Below are 27,432 nucleotides of genomic sequence, written 5' to 3' on the forward strand. Positions count from 1 at the left end.
GATAATAAAGAGAATGCACAAGCACATCATATTCGTACTACTCTAATACCTCACCGGAGGTGATGTGGTCTATCTGAATTTAATCTGTCTACATAATTTTGTACTAGTTTCGATTCAGTGCTGAAGTTTGCATCGATTAATCTTGAACAGTCATACCTTGTAAAAAATATCACCGTTGAGGCTATCCAGGTCAGTAAAGTAAACCAAATTGCCATGCGTGGACTCTGGAGCTGAGACTGCGGGCATGTTTGGTTAGGTCAGGCTTTTCCAAAAGTTTCCATTAAAAAACTGCTAATAGAAAAGCTAGTTTTAAATTAGTTTTTATGTGAATTAATGTATAATATATCTAATATTTCTCAGAACATTATCTTTTAGAAACTAAAAAACTCCTTCATATCAGCTTTGGGCTTCTAATAATAATAACAGCTTTTGCTTCTCATAAATCATTTTTAAAAACAGATTGTTTAGTTCAGCTTTATGCTTCTGAATAGCACTAGCAATCACGCACGTGTTACACACATATATAATCAATAATATTGTGACGGGCAACAATTTCCACGGGAAAATAATAATTGAAAACTAGAATCTGAGGATGTATCACTAAAGTTTTTCAACTTAAGATAGCAAAAACATACCCATCTTTATATAGGAAAAGTAAATAACACAGAAAGGAAGAGAAATGAAAGGACATGAGATCAAGCTAACCTCCAATACGCAGCATGATGAGGTGGGCTCAGAGTTGAATGAGACCATATGAGGTATGGGAGGTAATTAATTGTTGAATGGAGAGGGGATCAACGAATTTAAGCCGTGTGATTAAAGCTCATGAACGGTAGATATCAAAAGCTTATATATAACTCTTACATTCTATATCTAATTATTATAGAAAATATATATTGATTCTAGTTGTTAGATATAGATGAAAAAATAATGATGTATTAATACTCTTTAATAATAGTGCATATTAATTGTAGATTTCTAAATTGATTGGAGGTTTCCAAACAATTATTTTTATACGTGAACAAGATTGAGACTCGTGAACGGTAGATATCAAAAGCACATGTATAACTCTTGCATGATATATCTAATTATTATAGAAAATATATACTGATTCTAGTCATTAGATATAGATCGAAAGAAATAATGGTGTATTAATACTTTGTAATACTAATAGCGTCTATTAATTGTAGATTTCTAAATTAATTAGAGGTTGCCAAACAATTATTTTCATACATAAACAAAATTAACTATTTTCGTATATGAAGACAAAACACAGATCCCACAGAATACGTGGGAAGATGTTACATTAAATAAGGTACTCCACACTAAACACATTAATAGCTTTATAGTTTACAAATGGCAGCAGAAGCTGAACCACTCAAGAGTCAAGACACAAGCATCGCAGCCACTCCTCCCTAAGTCAAGTCCCACCGCGATCACGTGCTCCGGCGCTTCCTCCGCCGGTGCCATCTCCCCCGGGCGCCGCGCGGTCGATCCACAGGGCCGCAGCGCAATCACGAACCCTGCGGCTCACATCCCCAGCGCCACGCCAGTCCGCGACCGCGACACCGTGGCCACCACACCACCGAGACACCGACCGCCAGGGACGCGCGCACGGACGAAGGCACCAGGCCCCGTACACCACACACGTTCACAAATTGACCGGACCGGCTCGACCAACTCTTGGCTCATCAGCTTCCCCCGAGTAGCCCTCGCTCCACTGCCCCCGTCGAGCCATTCGGATCGCGCATCTCGGGCTGGACCCGGCGCGGCCGCAGCCCGATTCGATGCTCTCCGGCGGCGACGGGGAAGTCCCCGACGGCATCGGGATGGCGCGGCTTCCGTGGACGCGCCTCCCCGCCACCGACGCTGAGGAGGCCGGGGCCTCCGCCTCCGCGGCTGCGGCTGCGGACGACGAGCTCTTCTCCGGCGCCGCCGTCGAGAGCCTTGACTATGAGGTCATCGAGAACTACGCGTACCGGGAGGAGCAGGTACGCGTCGCTCCCGCGCCCGTCTGCGGGGCCGTTTGCTTGTACTGTGTTACCTTCCTCGAGCCTGTGGCTTTGGTGTGCGGTTAAGATGAGTTGTGCGTGTTGCTGGGTGGTTGGGTGCAGGCGCAGCGGAGCAAGTTCTGGGTACCCTACTACGTCATGCTCAAGTGGTTGTTTGCTCTGCTGATCGGAGTCGGTGAGCACCCTCTCGATGATCCTTTTGTGCAGTGCTTAATTTGCCGTTTGCGTACGTTCTCGAAAATTTTGCCGTTTGTGTGATACTAAGAGCTTAGTGTAGCAATGGCGATTTCAGAGGTGTGCATTCGTGCATTATTTAATGTCGCAGAGTTTATTATATTTGTTTTTCCCTGGGCTGCTGTCTAGTTGCCCTGGTTAAACTTATTTATCACAAGGGATCTGTCTACCCAGCGACATAACAATAAGTGAGCTTAATTACACAAAATGGAGTTCAGATGAGTCACGTCCAGTTGATTCGGTTTTGGATTCCTCTTATATTACAAATGTTGTATGTCAGTCAGATAGCAAGCACTAGAATGTGCAACAACAACAAAAATTTCCACCACTCCTTTTGAATAGAAATTGGAAATTCCAGAATATGGATAAGCCATGGTAAAATCGGCCATACATATGGATCAGGTGCACCTCGTGGTTTAGGCTGTATAATTGCTAGAAGGTGGGGTGACTAGCTGATCACTGATTACCCTTTTCAGAGCACCTTTTTTTTGCGATGATTTTTTCTAGAACACTTGAATCCAGCATGAACCACAACATATGGATCAATGGTTGAACAAGATATTTGCTACTTAACTGCACAGATTCTATTTAATGAAGTTTGCAAACTCTTGGGTTGTCACATGCATATATGGCACTCTTGCTTCCGAATGTTATACTGTATTTTCATAAAACTTAAATCCGGCATTATAGTCTAGTGTATGTTATCTATCATAAATCCGGGAGTATTGTCTAGTATATGTTATCTATACAACAACAACAATAAAGTCTTTGTCTCAAGCAAGTTGGGGGTAGGTTAGAGATGAAACCCACAAGATCCAACTAAAAAGATGATGAGATAGCATTGTCATTGCCCTGTAGAGAATAATCCAAGAACTTCACCCCTGGGCCTATCCTTCATGCAGCATACCAGAAAATAATAATGATAATAAAGGTACTAATAATAGTAAAAAAATAAAGTAATAACGGTACAAGGAGACTGAAGTATAAGTTATGGTTCTAACACGTGGGTTGCTAACTTCCATACACTCCTATCTATGGATAGTTCTTTGGGAATATTGCATTCCTTCAAGTCTCTTTTTACAGACTCCTCCCATGTTAGGTTTGATCGATCTCTGCCTCTCTTCGCATTATCAGTGCACCTCAGTATCCCGCTATGCATAGGTGACTCTGGAGGCTTCCATTGGATATGTCCAAACCATCTCAACCGATGTTGGACAAGTTTTTCTTCAATTTGTGCTACCCCTACCCTATCACGTATATCATCATTTTGGATCCGATCTTTTCTTGTATGGCCACAGATCCATTGAAACATACATCTCTGTTATACTTAACTATTAGGACTTTGTGTTTCTCCAACACTCACCACATGATATTTCTCGGTATTTATCATAAGCCTTCTCCAAGTCAATGAATACCATGTGCAGGTTCTTCTTTTGTTCCCTATATCTCTCCATAAGTTGCCTTATCAAGAAAATTGCTTCCATGGTCGACCTCCTAGGCATAAAACCAAATTGGTTTTTGATAGTGCTCGTCATTCTTCTTAGGTAATGCTCAATAACTCTCTCCTATAGCTTCATTGTATGGTTCGTCAATTTAATTCCACGGTAATTAGTATAGTTTTGAATACCTCTCTTATTCTTGAAGATTGGTACTAATATACTTCTCCTCCATTCTTCGGGCATCTTGTTTGACTGAAAAATTAGGTTGAAGAGCTTAGTTAGCCATACCATTGCTATGTCTCCAAGACACCTCAATGAGGATACTATAGGGCCTATCGCCTTGCCTCCTTTTTATCCTTTTTAAAGCTTCTTTAACCCCAGCTTCATGAATCTTTTTTACAAATCTTGTGTTGGTATCATCAAAAGATTCGTCCAGTTCAATGGTAGAGTTTTTGCTTTCCCCGTTGAACAATTCGTCGAAGTACTCTCACCATCTAGTCTTGATCTCATCATCTCTCACCATAACTCGACCGGTCTCATCCTTGATGCATTTGACTTGGTTTACGTCCCTCGTCTTCCTTTCACGGATCTTGGCCATCTTGTAGATGTCACTTTCTCCTCCCTTTGTGCCCAACCACTGATAAAGGTCCTCATAAGTCCGACCCCTTGCTTCGCTGACAGCTCGCTTTGTGGTCTTCTTTGCCACTTTGCTCACATTTAGTATATGTTATCTATCATAAATTAAAAATTCTTCTCACCTTTACTCCCTTTTGAGTGCTTTACTAACAACACAATTTTGTCATATAGTTAAGTGATTATCAATTTGTAACATAAACTGTATCTGATTAGGAGAACCATTGCATTCAGTGCATCTGATCCAATTTATCCCATCTTCCATTATTTGATTCACAAATAACGATGCAAAAACAAGGATTATGCTTGATGTTGTTCAACTGTGCCAATAATAGTTCATTTTAATATATTATCAATGTAAGTTTCTAGAAAAATGATTGGAAAACATACCGGATTGGGGTGGATTCAGGCTGCCAAAGGTTCGTGGACATGTGGGCCACATCTAGGATTCACTAAATTACAATTTAGTGAACAAAGAAACCTCATAATAAATAGCACCAAAACTTAAAGTTTGATTTTGCAGGGTTCAGTAATGATTTCTGCAACACAAGTGTATCCATTCCCAAAAAGGAAATCTCTTTTGTGTGGCCACCATATGTCTCATGAGCTAGTTAATTGGAAGTTATACCACATTTATTTAATTGAAAAATAGAAACTCTAAGCATACAAGACCATATATCTGTCAGTGAAATCTATTTTATGCGCCAAACTGTTACTTGCTATGTTCTCATGGTCCAGTTCTTTGCAGTAATTTATTTTTCTTGTCTTTGATGTTACCTTACTGTTTTTAGGTACTGGATTGGCTGCTATATTCATAAATCTGGCTGTTGAGAACTTCTCTGGGTGGAAATATACTGTGACATTTGCTATAATAAGGCACTCATATTTTGTGGGATTCTTGGTGTACACACTTATCAATCTAGCTCTTGTCTTCTCTTCTGTATACATAGTCACAAACTTTGCACCAGCCGCTGCTGGATCTGGTATCCCAGAGATCAAAGGTTATTTAAATGGTAAGGTTCAATTACTGAAACACCTGATATTGGTATTCTGAGAAATTCATGGTATAATTTGAAATATCGATGCAGGAGTTGATACACATGGAATCCTCCTTTTCAGAACATTAGTTGGGAAGGTGAGTTTACATCGCTTCTTCAGCTAATATGATGTATCATACTCATATAGTGCTTCTTTGGGTAATAGATCTTTGGAAGCATTGGATCAGTTGGTGGTGGACTGGCTTTAGGAAAAGAAGGGCCTCTTGTTCATACTGGGGCCTGCATTGCTTCTCTTCTTGGACAAGTAGGTTAATGTGTGCCACTTTGTGATATACACTTATTTCCATTAAAAAATTTATCCGATACACAAAATAAAGACATGGATATATGCTTTATTTCCTAGTATTTTTATCATTGTCTTGCTTGATCTGCATTCATATACTGAATACGTGGTAGTGGTACCCTGTCCTCTTGAAAGGGGTCAGAGGCCATTATATAAATTATCACTCATTTAAGTATCTACAACAAAACAGATTGTCACCAGCGTCAGTTTACAAAAATCTTGTATGCCCGCAATAAGTTTTGCTACGTGACAAACATGTTTGGAGTGTCTGATGGAAAAAATGATGTATGTAGCGTAGCGTTTGGTCTGGTTCTGTAGAATGATACAATGTTTAATTACCGCAGAAAATTCATAATGCATACCACTAATAGCCTTTGCTAGAGTAATTATATGTTGTGCTTGGGGAAAAGTGGAGCTGCTATATCTTAGATGTCACCAATAGTGTTCACAACATGAACTGATTGGTTACTGTAGGATCCACCTATACTTTGAAAGTTTGAATCCCTGTTGACTAATGATTAGTCCAAGTGTCCAACATAGTTTGTCCTATGGCCAACACCCAGTACATAAGCTTTTTTGTTCTACTTCATTTCCACTTTGTAATACTGTACAACTATTCAGAATGTTATTCTGTCAACTAATTCTCACGTGCATGTGCATAGGGTGGATCTGCAAAGTACCACTTGAGTTCTAGATGGGTGCGGATTTTTGAAAGTGATCGAGATCGGCGAGATCTTGTAAGTTACTTTGGACCATGTAATCTATTAATCTATGCCGCAATGTATAGCTGTTAAAAAGAGTGACTCGTGGCTTTCATTTATCGTTATTTATACATTTAACCCATCAGATTAGCTTGATTTTCTTGGTTTATTCTTTTTAGTTTCTAGGTTTCGAACCAAATCATTTTACTGAATTGAAAATTTTGGTGTGTGTAAACAAATGTAAGCCACACAGCTGCCTTCTCTCTGTTAAACCATGGGGTTTGATAGGGAAGCATCACTGTTACTATTCCTAGCTATGCAACACCGATACGGATACGTGTATCGGTATCGGATCGATACGGATACAGGGATATGCTATTTTCTCAGAAAATCCAATACGTGGATACGTTTTACTATTTTTTTTAAAAAAAGGAATAAGTTACTCCCATGTCCTACCTAAGTTCTATTACATAACATACTAAGTCTCAAATTTAGGACATTTATTGTCACCTTCAGACATGTCCTGACTCCATGTCCCTTCTTCTTCAACAAGTGAGCTTCCACTCTAGTGTAGCTACTAAATCCAACATATGGACAATAATTGCATTTCCATCTAGTATTGCCTCCACCTGGTTTAGGTCTCTCTATAATTGTGACATAATCCTACAGTGGAGCCCTGATGTTGGTGGAGGTTGCATTAGCACAACTACTTGAAGTTGTTGCTGCCATCTTCTTGCCGCTTAGAAGAACCAGGAAGGGGAAGATGGAAGAAAGAAGAGCATGTGTGGTCGTGCCGTGCGGGAGCTGTGAGGAAAAGGGGGAGGAAAGGAACTCACCGATCGATGAGGCTCGCCGGCGACTCGCCGCTAGCAGGTGGTGGAGGGTGTCGCAACTGCGGGCGTGGCAGCGAGAGGGAGGCGTGCGAGTTTGTAGGAGTTGTGGCTCGGAGTTGACTAGGGTAGAGAGAGGAGGGTTATGCACTCTTACTAGGTCGGACTGGGCTGTACCCGAAAAGTATCCCACAAGTATTGAAGGCGTATCCATATTTTCTATCTTTATTTTTAGATGGATACTCGGCGGATACGTATCAGCCACATGTCTAGCATGTATCTGTATCAAATATGGTATCCGAGATTTATACGAGACCATTTGCATGTATCGGTGTTTCATAGCTTGCTGGTGCCTTAACTTCTCTCAAGTAGTCAACATGTAGAATTCATTGGATTTCTTCAGATGTCTGAATAGATGAAGTTATTTCCAGGTTTTTTTTATGCACTAGTGCACACCACACCCCCACATTTCGTGCACTAAAAATTCACTTGATATTTTAAGACTTTTGATGTGCACGCTCTAGTGCACCCCCAATTTCTTGCACTAAAAGTAACAAGGAAAAAAATGAGAACATGCGGTATATTAATAATTGTGGAGGGAATTACCATTTTTCCTGTTTTAATGCATTCTTGTGTATGGTGTCTAATGCATTCTGAGCCCTGTATTTAAGATGGAATGGGTGTATTGTCATATTGAGGATTTAAAACTATTAATGTTTCAAAAGGTGACATGTGGATGTGCAGCTGGAGTTGCTGCAGCGTTCAGAGCTCCTGTTGGTGGGGTACTATTTGCCCTGGAGGAAGTTACATCCTGGTAAGAATGTTCTGCCATCTCCTTTCATTAGATGGCGACAAATAGTTAGAAAATTAGTAGTTTAGATCAACGTAACTTATTCCAGTTTTTGAGCTACACTTAGAGTTTTCATTGAATTTAAAAAAAAGAACTATTTTGTTAAGAGAAATATTGTGTTTCATATGAGCTAACAGCTCATGTTTTGTTAATTGAGACCTTTTTCTGCTGCCAACTTATATGTCTCTTTTGTTACTTCAATTATCACTTCCATTAGTTGCTTGCAACAAAAGCTTTAGTTCTAATGTGATTCACCCTATGGTTGACTGGTTAAGTTGCCTAATGACTAGTGATTAGAAATGTTTCAGCAGCAGTTTTCTTTCATTTTGGTCCCTCTGGTTTATATTACTTTCACATGACCAATCTGAATAGTCATTTTGGGTTGCATTCAGTCAACCGTTTCAAACTTTGGTTACAAATTACTTTTTATGTATTGAGTTTGGATACTTAAAAATGATACATGTAAATTTGTCTCAAAAATGACGTTCATAATAGTATACTTTTGCTATGTTTTATCAATATATTACAACAAAAAGTAGTAGTCAAAGTTGTATTTTGAGGACCGTGTCGATGTCCAAAATGACACTTATTTCGGACTGGAGGGAGTACTTAAAAAGTTTTTGTCAGTCAAAGATAGAAATTTGATCGCATGCTTCCATGGTGACAAGAATGTGATCGGAGGGACTGTTACTGATTTTGCCGATTATAGTATTATACCGTGGCATCTGATAGGCTGCAATTTTGCCTGCAACATTATAAATTCATGATTGCAGGAGTACATTCTAGTTCTAGATTGAACTCCAGAACATTTGTTTGAAATATAAGTTTATCGGGGTCTGTCTACCTGAAGAGTTGTCACATAAATGCTGTCACCAAGTTTTGCATGCTGCAACTCAAAAAATGTACCTGAGTGTTCATTGTGTGTGTCAAACTTGAACAGAGGGGGAGAGTTGTCTCGGGTTCCTGTCTTGTAGCATCTTTTAATTTCTTACTCACTTCCTTTCACATGTGTTTCTGTATGAAAAAAAAAATATATGAGATTTTGGTCCTGTGCTTCCAGTAGTGCACATGTCAGTGACGATGAAAGATTATGGTCATGATGCCACTATAAGATTTAGTACCATTGATATTATATGTAATTCATGTTCTGTGCTTTCTGAGTTCACTGTCATCTCCCTCTTTTTTTCTTTTTTTTTTCTTGTAATTGTTATCTCTTGCGCCTCATGAAAGCTTATTTTAGATGCTAGAATGATACAACTTTAGATAGTATTTGTGGATTTTGTTGGGTGCTTTGAGTGTAGCTGATGCTATCATACTCTTCACCTTTGTATTTTTTTCTGCATATTGGGGCTATGCATTTGGAACATTACATGCTAGTTTACTTCTTCCTATGTATTTATATGCTCAAGTGAGGTAGCCAAATGACATGAAATACATTGTTCAGCTGTGTGTCTTGCACTCTTGCACCGAAATGCCACATCATGTGGTTGATTTTGTTATCGTTGTATTGTTGAAGGTGGAGAAGTCATCTTATGTGGAGAGTATTCTTCACATCTGCTGTTGTGGCTGTTGTGGTGCGATCAGCAATGAACTGGTGCAACAGTGGAAAGTGTGGTCATTTTGGAGCTGGGGGTTTCATAATCTGGGACATATCTGGGTAAGAAGTTTTTTCATCCCATTTTACTGTTATTGCTTAAATCGGGAAAGGATCTTTGTGATCTTGATTTCTCACTTTCTTTTAAGAGGTCAAGAAGATTATTCTTACCAGGAACTGCTTCCTATGGCAATTATTGGTGTTATTGGTGGGCTTCTTGGTAAGTAACTGATTCTGTATGCAAAGTTGATCCAGTATATTAACAAAAGTCCAAGTCAGGTTTCCCCTTAGCAATGGTTTTTGTTCTTCTTAGGACATGTTAGTCATTTAAATGTTGTTCTTATCTTTACACCATTGTGTTCTGGTTGTGCTGCTTATAAATTAGCAATAGGATAACATAGCTACACAGTTACAAAAAAGAGTCTGAACTTAGGCTGCAACTGTACCCAATTTTGTGACATCTGGCTAAATTTCTCTCCACTTCTTGTAGAGACTCCTGTAGTCAGAGTCGGATCAAGTTCTATGGGAAACATAGTGTTTATTGAGCAATGCACACCCCTGAAAAAGTCAGCTCACAGTAGATCCAAACCAAATAAGCAGTCCTAGTGAAATTTTAATTTTTTTTGTCAAATATTCCTGAATCTAATGCCTTGGTTTTTCTTTAGGAGCATTATTTAATCAACTCACCTTGTATTTAACTAAATGGCGGCGAACTTATCTTCACAAGAAAGGGAAACGAGTCAAGGTATGCTTAAGATATGCGTAATAGTGGTAGGAATTCTCGTGTAGTTCTATATCTAACATCAAGATTAAAAATTTCAGATCTTTGAAGCATGCCTTATATCTTTGTTAACATCGACGATTTCCTTTGTGTTGCCACTACTGAGGAAATGCAGCCCATGCCCTGAATTAGAAGCTAATTCTGGTATTGAATGCCCTCATCGACCTGGAACAGATGGGAATTTTGTTAATGTGAGATTTTCTTTGTGAATTTCGATGTGAACTACATGTTTTTCTTCAGCCACTGTCTACTGTTGTGTTCTTCTTTTGATCTTTTTTTTGTGTGTTATGCAGTTTTATTGTTCAAAAGACAAGGAATACAATGATCTAGCAACCATTTTCTTCAATACTCAGGTTCAAATATAATCTACTTCCACATTTTCCTGTTTCTGTATTCTGTATGACAATATTCAACATCATTTTTTGCAGGATGATGCGATACGCAATCTATTCAGTGCAAAAACGTTCCATGAATATAGTGCGCAAAGCCTGATAACCTTCTTGGTACCTTTTCTTTCCTTGTTCATATGTAACAGTGTACCACGCCTTGTAACATTTTCATAGCTATAGTTGCAACATATGGCTGGAACAGGCTATATTTTACTGAATTTCTCGCTATATTGATTATTTAGTTTAGTTGATTGTAATTTTGCTATTATTTGCTACGCACTTACAAACCTCCTAATTCCATTATGATTTCATGCTAAACTGTTCAATTAGCACATGCTGTATAATTAGGACAAATATTAAAAGTACCTATCAGATTATCATAGCCTTATAGAGGATTAGTTGTCTGTTCTTGTCTTAGTAACACATTACTACATATCAAAAGAATAATCATGATTAGTTATCATTAACTATACTAGATCTGATGCTGTGGTAAAATCTATTTTTTTAATCAACCAATATGGCCTTGCCAATATCTAACCCAGATTATTTGCATAAGTTCTGATGGGTGGACCATCTTTCATATACTCACCTTTCCTTTTTTCTCTCATTATTTTTGTTTTGGTTCTCAGGTCATGTTTTACTCCTTAGCTGTTGTGACATTTGGAACTGCTGTTCCAGCTGGTCAGTTCGTTCCAGGAATAATGATTGGATCTACGTATGGCCGTCTTGTTGGAATGTTTGTTGTTAAGTTTTACAAGAAGCTAAATATTGAAGAGGGCACGTGAGTTGTCACCATCTCCTCAATTCCACCCCCTGATTGTCTTACTAAGCACTTTCTTAGTATTTTAGTTTTTGCAACGGCCCTTGATTTTATTGTTCTTTTATGCCATCGGGGGTGCCATTTGGTAGGTTTGTGGTGAAAACTTGACTCAATTTCTATTCATTATCAATGTTGTTGTAGGTACGCTCTTCTTGGTGCTGCATCCTTTCTTGGTGGCTCAATGAGAATGACCGTATCTTTATGTGTTATCATGGTTGAAATTACGAATAACTTGCAACTCTTGCCATTAATCATGCTTGTTCTCCTAGTATCGAAGGTACTAAGTCTGCAACCCTTGACTCCTTGTTCGACATAATGCAATAGAATGTGCCTTCTGATTTTAGTTTATGTAGGCGGTTGGTGATTTGTTTAATGAAGGGCTATACGAACAGCAGGCCCGGTTAAGGGGAATCCCTTTGCTGGACTCCAGGCCAAAACAGGTTATGAGAAATATTAATGCAAAGGATGCCTGCAAGCAGAAGGTTGTGAAAGCACTCTGTACTTCATATATCTAAGTGGGACAAGAAAAAGACAATGTATCACAGTATCAGTATTGCTTCAAGTTCTAATACATCAATCTTCTGTCACCTATGTTAGGTTGTGTGCCTACCTCGTGTTTCAAGAGTTGTTGATATTATTTCTGTTCTGCGAACCAACAAGCATAATGGTTTTCCTGTAAGTTATCTTGACAATTCTTAAAACTTGTTTTTTGTGAGATTTTCAGTAATTGGGTTTCTTTCTTTTTGTTCAGGTTGTTGATCGTGGGCAGAATGGCGAGTCACTTGTCATAGGTCTCATACTTCGTAGGTATGGTTCTGTGCCATGTGCTAGTGAACTCTCTTACCTTGTCCACTGACCCAGCCATCCTCTTGTTGCAGTCACTTAGTGGTACTTCTACAAGCTAAAGTAGATTTCCAGAATAGTCCTTTCCCTTGTGGGCCAGGCATACTGAACAGGTTTGTGTTTTTCTAAGTAGGAAACAGCATATTCAATACACTTTTAACTGGTAATAATGGGTTGTTCTTGCTGTTACTTAGGCACAATTTTAGTGACTTTGTTAAACCAGCATCAAGTAAAGGAAAGTCAATTGATGATATTCATTTGACAGAGGATGAACTAGGCTTGTATTTGGATCTTGCCCCATTTTTAAATCCTTCGCCTTACATAGTGCCAGAGGATATGTCTTTGGCGAAGGTAAATAATGCTTCCCTTTGGACTGTACACCCATTTCACTGAGTTTAGTATGTGATAATCTTTGTATCAATGATTCTCAGGTGTACAATCTCTTCCGCCAGCTTGGATTGAGACATATGTTTGTTGTTCCTCGTCCATCTCGTGTTGTAGGATTAATAACAAGAAAAGATTTGTTACTTGAGGTGATAAATCATACTTTTGGTTGAAAGTTAAGAGCAGGTATTTGGCTGGACAGCATTTTAAGTCGTACGGTATTGATTTCAGGAGAATGGCAATACTGCGACGACGGAGCTCCAGTCAACTAGTGTAAGGTATTGATGCTGCTGCCCCTAAATACTGTCTATATTTAGCAAGCCTGTCTGTTCCAATGATTAATAGTCTGATAATTGCCTTTGCTTAAAATTGAAGTTATGGAGCTGCTATTGGCTGTGAACTATGTCAGGAACTTGCTGAATATTGCGTTGGCAACATTTTGGACTGACTCAAGTTATTTTGGTCCACAGGCGGCTTCTGAATGGCAAAATGCTTGGTGGGAACGCACATCTGGAGCGTCGTCTTCTTGACAATCTTGTGATTGAGTAGTAGATATATAGCAGCACCATACGTCTCAAGAAAATTTTGGTAGCAAGCAGTTAACCATCTACTGCATATTGGGGCGCTCAAGATGTTCATGAATCAAGCGGCAGTGACCGGATGCTGGATGCAACATGAATTGGGTTCTGCAAAGTGAAGCCACAGGAGAGGGGCCGCTGTTGTGCCATCCACATTTGCAGTTCCTGCGGCTAATGAGGTGATTGCCCCATGTCGTGGTGACTAAGTTAGGTGATTTTAAGTTTGTAAATTACAGCAATGTTCATATCTATCATCCATGTATCCCACGAGTAATTCTTTTCAAGAGATCGCTCACATATTTTTTTAATAGAATTATTATTGCATTGCCCTGTACTATGTGTTAGCGTGTATAAATACATATTTGTAATGGGTGACATGTTGGAAAAAACAACGGCTACATAGGGTTTACATCTTCTTTCAAGGAATCGTGGTATGTGCCTATGTGGCCACTAAAACTGTCGTGGCTACCGGTCTAAGAAAAATTTGGTCATTTGTGTCGATGAATTATTATTGGATCAAACCCGTAATGGGTGGTCACTAAAACTGTCGTGGCTATCGGTCTAAGAAAATTTTGGCCATTTGTGTGGATGAACTATTATTGGATCAAACATGTAAGGGGCCAAGCGCTGGCTGCGTTGGTAGATGATGCTGTCGAACACCATGTCTGTCCGGCTTGAGCTCAAGTGTTATCACCTTCGTTTTGAAATAAATATTATTCTAAATATTTTAAAATGTGTATGGTTAAATTTTAGAAACTTTGACAACATTAACACAAAATTATGAGACTTTGGTACATGAAAATGATAGTAATGAATTTATCATGAAAAATATTTTAACATCATCTATTTTTTATCAAGAGGTAGTTATCAAAAGTAATAATCAAACGTGCTCGTTAGAAACCGTGTCAATATCCTAAACGACAAGTAAAAGAGAACAGAGATAGTACCTATTTAAGTGAGAGCAAGCTCTTGAGAATAATTTGTTTTTTTTTAAATCGAGCACAGTAGTAGAGGCGAACAACGTAAGTGCCAAACTAATCACCTACCGGCTCTTTGTCACACAGCCGTCTCCCTCCTCTCGTCTAGCCGCCACCCTCCCTTCTCGCCACGAAATCGAAGTAGAAGGTCACGCTCCCTGTCCTCGAAACCTAGATGTGGTGGTCTGCTATGGAATGTGTCATCGGGGTTGTGGGACACGATTTCGCGGTAGTGTAGGACACGGTGAAAGCCTAAAAGCTACATGAGGATTGATAATCAATACTTATATATTAAAGCTCTAAGAATTAGAGTGATTCTAGTCTAAAGTACTGTAGGTACTGTTTATAGCACTGTAGGTACTGTTTATGTGATCATATGCATGTATATATGTATACGAATACGGATACGTATAAATCGGTTGAAATAATCTAAAATGCACAGAAAAATATCTAAAACTAAAAAAATATGAAACAATTTTTGTTAGTTCCTATTATTGTCATCTACCTATTAAAATTATGTGCATGCATAAAAATAATATTATTTTCTCCATAATTAAATGAATGTCTTAAATATTAATAAATTCATAAATAAATATTGAGATGTCTAAAATTGGTGAACATAATTGTTTAGACTTCTTTTGTCATATTCTGTGAAAAAAAAACAGACGCGATGTAGGCGCGCCAATCCATCTAGTTTTCTTCACCGTCTCCATGAATTAATTAATAGAAACAAGTCGTCAGTCAACCAAATTCGTTTAGTCATTTCAGTCATCGCCTCAGTGATTTCAGTCGATGCTCGTTTTCACCCATAGCCACGCGCTGCGTCTCCCGCCTCCTGTCTCGTAAATTTTTCTCCTTTTTTGTCTCGATGAATTAATTAACAGAAACAAGTCGTTTGTCAACTGGAATCGTTCAGGCATTTCGGTCAGTGATTTCAATCTATGTTCGTTCCACCCATAGCTGTATTTGTCTCCTGTGAGGTTTAGGAGGGATAGATGTTAGAGAGGTGGCGAAGAGGCATTAGTTGGTGGTAGTGGTGATGACCTCGTTGGCCGCGAGATCGATGGAAGATCGTGGGTACAAAAGGTGGCAAGGATTGCCCACAGAGACGTGAGAAGAGGAAAGTAAATTTTATAGGATTCGGTTCTATAAAAGATATTCTCTTCTGTGATGACATGTGTCTATTTTTTTTCTCTTCTCTTCAGCTCAGCCATTGAATCACAGGATGAATAGTATGGATGAAATCTCACGAGAATCTTTCTGGACAAGAACTTATAAAATTTGCTTCTTGAGAGAAAAGTGGCACAAACGAGTGAGCTTGCCAGAGATAAAGGATGGGAGCGGCAGTGGTGTTTGGGGAGAGAGAGAGAGAGAGGACACTAATAATAGGTGGATCTTGTTGATACAACTCGTCACCATCGAGGGCTCGAGGCCGCTGTTGGAAAGAAGGTGGATATTCCAATCTGGATCCAAGTATTGCAACTGGTTGAGTGGAGTTTAGATAGTTTTTTGTCCCCTGATGAGCAAGCATGAATTAACGGATCAAACCATCGCCAAAACTATCATGGTTCGGCTCGATTTATATAGTGTTGTCAAGCACCATGCTTACCCGGACTTAAATTCGTGTGTGCACCTGTCTTCTCAAATGAGCGTGAGTGCTTCTGGTATTATTTATACTGATCCAATATGAATGGCCATAACCCATTCAATCTCATTCTCTAATCAAGCTTACCATGAAGAGACTAACGAAAGAGGGCGGCATCATTCAGTTGTGGGGACTGGAGAGTGCAAACGCGTGATGAAATCAATTGAGATATTCACATTGATGCTTAATGGTGTACTTCTTTTGCCTAGGTGTGTTATGATATAAAAGCTGTCGAAGTAACCATTAATTTTCTTGAGTTGATTTGTAATAGATCCATTTTCTTCTAAGGTTGAACAAAGAGTTGTTGTGGGAAGGAAATATTAGATTTGAGGAATGGATGATCCAATGAGTGTTTTTTATCTGGACCAAGGAGTGCATATCGCAGGTACATTTTCATGAAATTACATTGTTTTGTCATTTTTGAATTACCCTAATTCTCACTCCTTCTCTAAATCTTCACTGCGATTTTGATTGTCTAGCGCACCATCTAACATGGTCTATACTTTCGATATCAGCAAATAACATCATTGCAAGTTATAATTCAGTTACAATTCTATTGGTGTTACCATATTTTTTCACTTTACATATGTCTACAATGCACTCTTATCCGGAAAGTATCGATTTTCCGATTGATTTTGATTAGAGATCACATATTTGTTCCATGATGCAGCTACAGTGTTCAAGAATTAACAGACCCCAAACTTAGAGTATGTTCTGTTGTTTCAATGGACCTTATCTATGCCCAATTCAAGATCACATCAAACTAGGCTTTAATATAATGATGTGCTTGTTGAATGTTGCTTCATATGTGACGCACTGAATCTATGAACTAGGCTTCTTAGCCTATTTATCGTCGAAGTGACTTCAGTATTTTGGGGTGTGACTTGTACTCTCAACAACAACAACAGTAGCCTTTGTCCCAAACAAGTTAGGGTAAGTTAGAGATGAAACCCACAAGATCTAGCTAAAAAAATAACTTGTACTCGCAATGTTTTTTTTTTTGGTGTAGTTTTCTGTGTGTATTTTTTTTGGGTGCTGTATGTCAATGGTGTTGCCGTTTCAATCCAGTTTTCATTGATTGATGCTGTCCAACTTCAGGTGCTCTCTTACTGGACTGGGTTTTTTGACTCATCATGCTTATATGAAACTAAAGGAATGCTATATTGCATGAGGTTTTGTGGGAAACTTTTTAGGTTTCAACCTTTCGGTTCTATGGGTGAAAATAAGGAGCTTACTTTACGTCGATAAGAGAGTATTTGGTTCCTTGTATGGAGGCATACATGTACCAGTTGGATCTGAATCAGAGCCTATCCCGCTATTTGGTTCACTGGATTGGGCCATCTCATGCATGGATGAGTTCATCCAAATTCTAGGAATATACTGAGTAGATGTTGTATGAGATGGTGCGGCAAATTTGGTCGAACCAAGCGGTACAGATCGAGCGTTCCACTTTCGAGTCGTTCACGTCACCTCTGCTCTCCACCTTGTGCGCTTCGTTGCCTTCGTCATTGCGTCACCGACCGCCTCGCAGTCCACCGCCGCCACTCCTCTCGCTCCGACCTTCCCGCCTGTCCACCGCCATCGCTGCCATTAGAAGGTTCCCACTGGTACCCCATGAGATGTCGTCGCCGAACCACGTTGCCAAAACCCGTAGCCAAAAGGTCACCGACGACGTCAAGCCTCGTGCCCCCAACACTGGCAAGCCCAAGCCCACCAAGCTCAGGTACACCCTCTCCCTGCATGACACAGCTCGAGTGTTGTTCTAGTTCTTCCCACTTGGGTGGAGATTTGATTGGATCCACCCCTCTGCTTTGCAGACTGCAGGTCGACCATCACCCTCAGGACGGTACTGATCCTGCTCGCGAGTCACTTCATGGAAGAGAGAGTGATGTTCCTCAAGCAGCTCAAGTCTATCATGCTCCTCATTTCCGGTTGGTCTGATACTATGGGGTAATGGTTGTTGTAGTTGCTTCCCCGTATGCCATTAAATAGACTAGTCGCATGGATATGTGGGTTGATTCCCCGTATACCGTCAAATAGACTATTGTTCTACCTTCTTGGTCATTGATAATAGATGAACTAAGCCCTAAATCATGCCATTTAAAGTTGATGTTTGTATTTCTAATATACATCTATTGGGTACTTAAGATTCCATTGTGGACGCTGGATTCTGGAATTTGTATGTGTTAGCTTGTTGCGATTATTTGTGTAGGTTGAGGTAAAGTAAGAATGTGAGATTGATTATGTGCATTGTCTCTATTGGATCATCAAAGATTGGTTAGATGCTTTATCTGGAGAGGTTGGCATGCATACATTTGTTTTAAATTACTGAAAACATAATGGGTTATGATATTTGAGAACCGGAGATGGGAACTCTCTACTTGGATGTTTGAATTTGTCATATGTTTTAAATCACTTTATTTTGTGTTGCTAATTGTAGTCTAGTGAAGGCAGTAACTGGAACTGGGAAAATTCTTGCATACCTTGCACCCATTGTTCACCTTCTTTAGATGAGATATGATGCTCTTCCAATGCATAGTCAGATCATTATGCACTTCAATCTATGATCAAAATTGGTGTTAGTTTGGCTGGTGTCAATTCTAAAGCTACTTGTGAACTTGTGATTTTTTTGAATTGTTGTGATGGTGTATGTCATCTGACTTGTTCTGATTCAACATGTGATTCATGCTTATTGTTGATGTCTTGCTTATTGGAACTTGTGATTCATGCTTGTTCTTTCAGTCTGCTGAGTTCCTGCCTGTATATTGTTGTGACCTTGAGACTTTCTAACATTGTAGACTCCTTTTACATCTAATCATGTCCTGGCAATCATCTATACTTGAGACTTTCAGTACTTAATGAATTGATGATTAGTTATCATATATATTTCATTCTGAAGACTATAACTATCAAAAGATTGTGTCCTTTGGTAATCATGTCCTAGTAATCATCTATAGTTGAAACTTTCAGTACTTATTGAATTGATGATCAGGTATCATATATTTTCATTCTGAAGACTATAACTATCAAAAGATTGTGTCCTTTGGTAGTTGGATTGTGTCCTTCCTTGGTATTCATGAACCTGGTTATGAAACTTGTCCTTGCTTTGAGCTTAAGTCAATAATTTCTTCACTATTCAGACACTGAAAACTTAACATTCAATATATGTCGTATATATGATCAAAAGAAAGGGGAAAAGAAATAAATGGCAGAAAAGCGTAGCCATTGGTTGACCCAAATTTGTGATGGTTACATAGTACTTGATCTGAATATTGTTGAGACCTTGAAACAGGAAGGTAACTTCACCACAAGAAGAGAACATGTGATCTTATTTGCACAGATTCAACCAATCAAACATGAGCTTGTATAAAGTCATCACATCATATACAACTAACAAAATAGAAACAAGTATCATCATATACAACAAACCAAACATCTAGATTGTACCAACCCATCCAGAACCATCCCATTCACCTGAACCATCCTATTCATGTATGAGGTGATTCAGGAATTCAAACACATCCTAAGAAACCGTCCACCCTCCAGTGTAGGATAACGTATGTTGGAGTTGCAAGTATTTCTCAATTTTTATGAAATACTCCCTCCAATAAAATATACTTGATGTTTTGGACATGACACGATCTTCAATATATATTTTTTATCACTATTTTCTACTAGAATATATTTATAAAATTAGATAAATTTATGAGTCGTGAAAGTATTTTTCAAGCCAAATCTACACATATAATTTTCATATTTCCAAACCAAATATTTTAATAGTTATTGATAGTAAAAGTTTAAAAAGTTTGACCAAATCTTATCCAAAATGTAAGTATTTATGACCTGAGGGAGTATAATTTATATGCAATAAATAAGATGATGTGGCATCTACAGTGCCAAAACAGCTTAGCCAAAACAACTTAAGGTGCTAATTGACCCGGCTTCAATACTAAGGGCCTATCTGGAAGCCCGGTTTTGGATCCAAAACAGGTGTAAAACATAGATCCTATTTCTTTTTTGAGATGGACTGGAAATTTTGTTTCGATGGCCAGTAGCACACTAAATTTATGGTCTACTTTGGCCCATTCCATCGGATTGGGAAACATAGGTTTGGACGTCTGGAAAATAAAACACTATCTATCGGGCTTCTCCTCCTCTTGCTGACTTGACTCGAGCTCGGTCGTGTCGTCCTCATTTTTCCCCGACTCTCAGTCAATTACTCTCCCATCCCTCACCGCTCTCTCCCCTCGAAGTTCCACCGCTGCGGCCGGCCCGAGCGTTGTCGCCCCCTCGAAACGGATCTCACTCCTTCCCCTTCACGTCGCAACACTTGTGAGGTGGCTAGATCCAGTGAGCAGAAGTAAGTGAGGGCCGCGTGTAAGACGTTGTTGAGGAGGTACTGCTTGACATGGAAGGCGACCTGCACATGATTACCTTGTTTTCCTTCTTCTTCTTGCTGCTCTTGCTGTCGTTGGCAATGCTGTTGGAAGTAGCAGAGGAGGCGAGGGGGAGTGGACGGAGCCATGCTCGTGGCCATGCCTGTCTATGGCTTCCTCTCCTCGAATCCAATTCAATTCACTCTCAGATTTGCGTTGCCCTTGATTGGCCGGGGGGAGGGGGGTGGGGCTATGAGAGGGGATTTGGATTTGGCGGGGGCGATTTCTGCTTCGGAAATCAAAACGTTGAGGCAGGGACAGCGGCGAGACCGCATTGAGGCGTTGAGCTTGCAGTTGCCGACGCTGCGGCATGCCCTCGTCAGGGCATCGAGCCTGAGCTGCCAGCGGGGCGACGAGCCCTCGTTATGGTGGCCAGGCCACGTTGGACCAACGAGTTCTTGTCAGATGGCGGCGAGCTTGCATCGTGCCAACGAGCAGTGGTTGTTCTTCGTTTTTCTTCTGGTTAAAGATGGAAATATTTACCCAAACAAACAGTAAAATGTTATTTTCTTGTGGACTAAAAATTCCAGACGTAAACCATTTCTGAGTAAAAAAATATACAGAACTTCCAAACAGGCCCTAAGGGGTTAATTAATACTTTAGGATAGTAGAATAGATTTTTTTTTCATATTACCAATTTCTGCTCTTGATTTCAAACCCGTAAGTGGATCGAACGCAGCAGTACAGGCCGGACAACGAAAGCCCCCCGGCCTAACGCCATCCACCGTTTGGGCCTTTCCGACTTAAATCCGAGCGGTTCTTTGTTCTTGTGCTCGAAGAGAACTCGAGCTATACTCCTCAAGGCTTCATCTCCCTGGCTGTACTCCCTCTTCTTTCTTCTCTTCTCCCCGCGAAATCGAAGAAAAGCAAGCCATTCTACCTGTCCCAAAATCCAGCGATGGAGTGTGTTATGGGGGTGGTTGGCCGCGACTTCGCGGTGGTGGCGGCGGACACCTCCGCCGTGCAGAGTATCCTCGTCCACAAGACCGACGAGGACAAGGTCATGGTCCTCGATTCGGGCAAGCTGATGGGCGCTTCAGGGGAGCCTGGGGACCGGTAGGTTCTCCGCCCTCGCCGATCCGTTCGTTCGGCGGTCGATTCCATGTTCGTTTTATTAGGGTTTTTGTGCTCGCGCCATCTGATACCGATCTGGCTGGGTTTCTGGGGGCTATGATGGTGGCGGCGCAGGGTTCAATTTACGGAGTACATACAGAAGAACCTCCACCTGTACCAGTTCCGCAACACCATCCCGCTCTCCACCGCCGCAACCGCCAACTTCACCCGCGGCGAGCTCGCCACCGCCCTCCGGAAGGTACCGATCCAACCTAATCTTATTCCGCTTTTCGGCTTTGTGCCTGGATTTGCCTGCAAAAAGGTAGATTTTGTAGAGTGCAAAAGGTCGCTTTGGGTTCTAGAGTTCGATTCGGGGTGGATTAGGGTTGGCGTAGGGTAAGGCCGATTTGGGCGTTCTAGAGTTCGATTGGACTGAGATTACTGCGTGTTGTTCCGGTTGTAGTCGAGAGTGATTACAGATTAAGAGTTTTATTAGGTGAAGGGGGGCTTATTTCCTTAAGGCAGCAGCATAGATGGTGTGATTGAGGAATTTTGGCCAACTGAAACATGGGTTTATAGTTGCAAGCGTAAGAGATATTTAGGTCTTCTCATGTAAAGTTGAGTTTTTTAAGCAGTTTACTCATTTGCTGTAGTGATTTGTGGATGAACTGGGTCAGTTCTAGTCATTTACTAATGTTTAGAAAAACCTAATACCGTCTGGTTTGAAAAGGAACATCACATGCCAGCTCCTAATGAACTGATGCCATTTTGCAGATTTAGTGAATTGACTCATGCATGCTTGCTAAAGATTGCATTTTTAATGTCTTTATATTTTTTGTGGCCTTTCCCCATCTTTGAGTTTTTTGAGGGGAAATCTATGATGTTTGCATATGAGATTTTCTCCTAGCATCTGCTAGCACCATGCTGTTCAATACATGTTGTAGTTTGAACTAACTTGTATGGTGGACACTCCTGTTATTTAAACTGTAGCACATTCATATGATGTGAACTTGTTACGAAATTCTTGTGACATTGAAATCATATTTTTGATTCATTAGCAATCTATACCTTGAAGTTGCTAATATTTTGCTATTATTGTTCTCTTTAAGCCAGCACAGTAAAAAATGATTACCTATCTTACATGTAGTGTGATGTGTGCCATTTGTTTGGCATATCTTAATTTTAGCTTGTGGCCAGACCCAAATAAGTCTAAGATAAGTCAAGCAAAACATTTTTGCAGATTAGATGGAATGATCTGGCTATATGCTGTGTGTCTTCATGTCCCCCCCCCCCCCCCCAAAAAAAAAAAAATAGTAGCACGTTTGCAGTTTTCCAGCAGATGGGTTCCTGGAGCTCCTGACGATAACAATATTCATGTGCTGCTTGTAAATTCACAGTGTGATTTAAGATGCACTATTTCTTGTGTTTCCATTCAGGAAGATGATACCTTTTATGATTTTTTGTTGTTTCCCTGTCGACCATTTTTTCGTACTATAGGTGAATATTAAGAGGGATCTTGTTTGTACAATTGCAATAGTACATTACCAGTTTGTATTGTCTAATCTTAATTTTTACTTGATCAATGATGTTTCACTATATATACAGATGAAATTTAAGATGTTACTTGATATAGCAATATGAAATTGATGGACCTGGAATAATAGTCATGGCTAGTATATTATTTTCCACATTAGTTGTTTGCCATATTCCTGTGAGGGTTACAAGAGAGTAGAGATCTTGGCTCTAATAAACTGGTGAACTTTTCTCATTCTCCTTTACTTGTGTAGCACAGATGTTGACTTTTGATGCTCGCTGCAGCCGTGAAATGTGCTCCCTATGTCCTACCATTTGTGATTTCATTCAAAAAAAATTGCAGTCAATATTCTGTAATGCTCTTTTATTTTGCCTTCCTTTCTAAGGAACACTTTAATACCTTTTTCTTCATTGTCTGCTAATTCGTTATGTCCGCTTTGAGGTCCTATGCGTTCCTCTCCCTTGACACTCCATGTTTCATGTTTTTTCTCTAGAATCCCTATATGGTCAATGTTATACTGGCCGGTTATGATAAGGATGTTGGCGCCTCCATGTATTACATCGACTACATTGCAACCTTACACAAGATTGACAAAGGTGCTTTCGGGTATGGCTCTTATTTCTGCTTGTCGCTGATGGACAAGTTGTATCACCCGGACATGACTATTGAGGAAGCAGTAGATCTTGTTGACAAGTGTATTAAGGAAATCCGGTTGCGATTGGTTGTTGCGCCTCAGAACTTTGTGATCAAGATTGTGGATAAGGATGGGGCGAGGGAGTATGCGAGGCGTGAAAATGTCAGCGACAATCCCGCAACAACGACAGCTGCAACTACGACCGTTGCTTGAGGTTATTGCCTTATTGCCCTTTGGGTGGACATCGGCTGCAGGTTGAACCATTATGTTAATTGTTTCTGATCACTGTTGTGTAATCACAAGATATTGGGACCTGGAACTGTGTTGCAATTTTAGCCCAGACGTGTACTTCTGCATGTTTCATGTGCGTTTTGGTTGCTATTTCCTTCTCGATGATGTTGTATTGCTGCGCACTTGTCTAATATAGTAGATAGCCTGCGGTTTGCATTCTCTGTTGCCTTATGGAATGGTTGTTGGTTGTTACTGCGTGTTTCCCTTATTCTATCAAAGTATCACAACTTTAACAGTTGGAGTAAACTGTTCTGGGTATTACTGACAATTCAGGGTTACAGGGTCAACGCAAATGGGACTAAGCCACATTGTTAGCTCACGCGGCTGACACATTGTTCACCAAACCCGCGAGCCACAGGAGCGACGCGGCTAGGATGCCAGGTAAGGCGTACTAGGCGACGCCTTCGATCCACCGCCTGACCCTGCACCCAAACACGAGGAGTTACTCAGCACACGTCAGAAAGAGCCGTAATCTACGTGCGCCGATGCTTAGAAGTTCCATTGGGCGGGCGCTCAGCCGTTGCACTCGCTGGCGCGCTGGGCCTCGACGTTGCACGCCGCGGGGAGGCCGAGCGCGGCGCAGAGGCACTGCGGCTTTGACCGCGCCACGGACATGAGCTGCGAGCAGCACCGGCTCATCACCATCGTGTCGTCGCCGCTGATGTCGTTGACGCACGGGGACAGGCTCACCAGCGCCGACGTGCACTCGCTGGCGCCGGACCGCGCGCCGGCCTCCGCCGCCGCCGCGACGAGCAGCGAAGCCGTGGCCGCGGCCAGCAGGCAGAAGGGCGCCGGCCTTGCTCTCCCACTCGCAGCCACAGCCATTTCTTGACTGGGTTTGCTACTGCCTGATGCGAGGCTTTTTGTTACGAACTTCTTGGAAGGATGTCGTGCTGGCTATCTGGTTCATCTGTTCTGTGCCTCCGTGTTCCTTTTGCATTGGGTGTTGGTTTTCAGTAGGTGCTTTTTTGTGAGAGCAAGGAGAGGAAGGAGGAGGATGGGGAACGAAGAGGAAGGAGTGGAAAACCTTTAATTTAAGGGCAATGCTATTGTTCATGTGTCTGAAATTTTAAGGCTTTTTAGTTGACGAAGGACAGCTGTTGAATCTAGATGTGTTCCTCTTTTCTTCTTCCTCGCGTCTATTTCTTCTCCCCACGAGGTGATGTGAAGAGCTCACTAGCCCACCTGGCTGCACGTGTCTCTAACGGCTCATGTGCTCACTCCCTCGCCTCTCACCGTCACGCTAACCCGGTTTTGTCGGGTTATCTCCGCTTGCCCCTTGCCCTGGTATCGCTCACCAACCATCCTTCGCTACCTGCTGTTGGTGGTGTCCCCGTCGCCTCATTCCTCCACCCTTGCACCCGCCTCCTCTGCCGGGCTGGCTTGCCGCCCACCGACCTCCTTCTAAACCTGCCGTCCGTCGAGAAAACGCCAACCCCGTAGCCTCACGCACCACCTATGTTAATTTAACGATGGAATGGTGCAGAGAGGAGGCCAGATCGAAGGGGATGGGCCAGATTTGATGGCTGCTAAGGTTGACTTGACTCTAGTCAGGCGCATGGTTGACACGTCGAGCAACATTTGCACCTAACTTTTAAGATAAGATAATGTTATATACGATATTGAAAACAAGACGTGAAGAGTGTCCACCATGAGATACTGGCATCTTTATTGCGACTGTAGGAAACAACCAATGGTACAAATGGGAGAGCAATAGCATCCCCAACACAAAATGGGAGAAGCCACGGAGAGGCACACGACGCTCAAAATTCTGCTTGCTAGCTGATGCTCAACTGAAAGCTCACACGACCCTACACATCCTGAATCACAACGCTCACGGAGCCGGCACGGCGTCAAAAACCGCAGCTACCGCAAGCCCGAGCACCAAACCTGCCGGCCCCCGGAGCGACGCGCCGCCCGATGCAAGGTAAGGCGTCATCGGCGTGGCCTTCGATCCACCGCCTGACCCTGCATCCAATCTACGAAAAGTTCCTTTCAGCAACGTGAGAAAAAGCGTACCAATCAACGCGCACCGATGCCTTGAAACTCCATCGATGGAGCAGGCGGGGTCTGGACGTTGCACGCGGCGGGGAGGCCGAGAGCGCGGGTCCGGTCGATGGTGACGCCGCCGAGGGAGGACGACGCGTCGCCGCCGATCGCGGCGCAGAGGCACTGCGGCTTGGACTGCACCACGGTCCTGAGCTGCGAGCAGCAGGAGCTGCTCGGCGTCGACGCCTCGTTGCCGCTGATGTAGTCCATGCACGGGGACAGGCTCACCAGCGCCGACGTGCAATCGCTGCCGCCGCCGCCGGACTGCGCGGACGCTGCCGCGACCAGCAGCGAGACCACGGCCGCGGCCAGGAGCTACAAGGGCGCCGCTCTTGCTATCCCACTCGCAGCCATTTTCTTTCTCGGGTTGTTACGGTCTGATGCGAGGCTTCTTGCTGAGATGTTTGGGACTGGTGCTGCTGGCAACTTCGTCAATCCGTTGTGTTGCTTATGGGTTTGTGTGCTCTTTTTTTTTTCAGGTTAGCGTAGGGGCACTCCATACTCAAAGAAAGGAGGTGTGCACCGGGTTCGATCCCGCGTGTAGGGATACAAACGGTGCAGGCTTACGGGCTTTGAGGCGTGTTTAATCACAATTATAGTTCTATTTTTTATCCACTTATGTACTAATAGGTGAAAAATAAAGTAACATATAAATTCTTATGCGGACTAAGATCATGCCTAACGGATTTCTTTCACGACCCAGAATCCCTTTGTGAATTATAGTTCAGTGTTCCAACGGTTTCCCTTCACGAATGAATTCACAAGATCATTCTCTACAGGACGGAATTATCTTTTTTTTTTTACAAATCTCTTCGAAAGAGAGCTGTTGAAAATGAGAAAAAATAAAAAAAATGAGAACAGAGAGACAATCATAAAAAGAACTGAGTAAAGAGAAAATAGGTAGAGATGATCTAATGGACTGTCGGCTTGCGTTCCTATCGAGTGACGTCAGCCTCAACGGCCTGCTCTACCAAACAGGTAGCGCTCGTTCGTTCCCTGTGTAAGCTTTTTATAGGAGTGGTTTGCGATGGAAGCTGAATGAGTTGGTAGATGTTGCTGAGCCGCCGATTCCTACTTCTATCAGGAAATGAATACTACCATTCAACTAGTACATGAGTCGTTACGGACTTGTTTAAGCAAATGTGCTGCGAATTTGGAGTTCAGACTGAAATCAGATCTTTATCCTTGACGTGTTAGATGAGGCTAGCAACGGTATTTAATTAGCACCAAAATATCATAAGGAGACTTTGTTGCTCCTGTTCTCTACATATAAATTTTGGTTAGGAAGTTGCTTGTGTCAACCTGATAACTGGCAGGAGACCAACATTTGGCAAGATATACATAGTTTCAACACGGCAAGAAGATGGTGCCTGGCAATGATCAC

General features: G+C 41.5%; 4 protein-coding genes across 4 annotated transcripts; 2 read left to right on the forward strand and 2 right to left on the reverse strand.

The window, feature by feature from the left end:
• The first annotated feature begins 1,403 nt into the window (after positions 1-1,403).
• Positions 1,404-13,840, forward strand: LOC133915674 (chloride channel protein CLC-d-like). Its single transcript, XM_062358921.1, has 23 exons — positions 1,404-1,991; positions 2,115-2,187; positions 5,110-5,331; positions 5,407-5,453; positions 5,522-5,620; positions 6,322-6,396; positions 7,916-8,004; positions 9,557-9,697; positions 9,784-9,854; positions 10,300-10,379; positions 10,457-10,606; positions 10,709-10,768; positions 10,844-10,918; positions 11,434-11,585; positions 11,766-11,901; positions 11,978-12,106; positions 12,222-12,299; positions 12,376-12,431; positions 12,503-12,580; positions 12,662-12,818; positions 12,899-13,000; positions 13,083-13,129; positions 13,322-13,840. Exons 1-23 carry the CDS (start codon positions 1,788-1,790, stop codon positions 13,398-13,400), a joined length of 2,400 nt encoding a protein of 799 aa, XP_062214905.1. The 5' UTR covers positions 1,404-1,787; the 3' UTR covers positions 13,401-13,840.
• A 7,414-nt stretch (positions 13,841-21,254) lies between these two features.
• On the forward strand, positions 21,255-24,158 carry LOC133915675 (proteasome subunit beta type-2-like). The gene is made up of 3 exons (XM_062358922.1): positions 21,255-21,543; positions 21,676-21,799; positions 23,568-24,158. Exons 1-3 carry the CDS (start codon positions 21,386-21,388, stop codon positions 23,919-23,921), a joined length of 636 nt encoding a protein of 211 aa, XP_062214906.1. The 5' UTR covers positions 21,255-21,385; the 3' UTR covers positions 23,922-24,158.
• A 354-nt stretch (positions 24,159-24,512) lies between these two features.
• On the reverse strand, positions 24,513-24,824 carry LOC133914589 (non-specific lipid transfer protein GPI-anchored 5-like). Its single transcript, XM_062357665.1, has one exon. The coding sequence runs from the start codon at positions 24,822-24,824 to the stop codon at positions 24,513-24,515; it is 312 nt and encodes a 103-aa protein (XP_062213649.1).
• An 842-nt stretch (positions 24,825-25,666) lies between these two features.
• LOC133914181 (non-specific lipid transfer protein GPI-anchored 5-like) lies at positions 25,667-26,656 on the reverse strand. The gene has a single exon (XM_062357319.1). The coding sequence runs from the start codon at positions 26,256-26,258 to the stop codon at positions 26,022-26,024; it is 237 nt and encodes a 78-aa protein (XP_062213303.1). The 5' UTR covers positions 26,259-26,656; the 3' UTR covers positions 25,667-26,021.
• Positions 26,657-27,432: the final 776 nt, after the last annotated feature.

Source organism: Phragmites australis, chromosome 4 (assembly GCF_958298935.1).
Source record: "Phragmites australis chromosome 4, lpPhrAust1.1, whole genome shotgun sequence".
In the NCBI taxonomy this organism is placed as follows: Eukaryota; Viridiplantae; Streptophyta; class Magnoliopsida; order Poales; family Poaceae; genus Phragmites; species Phragmites australis.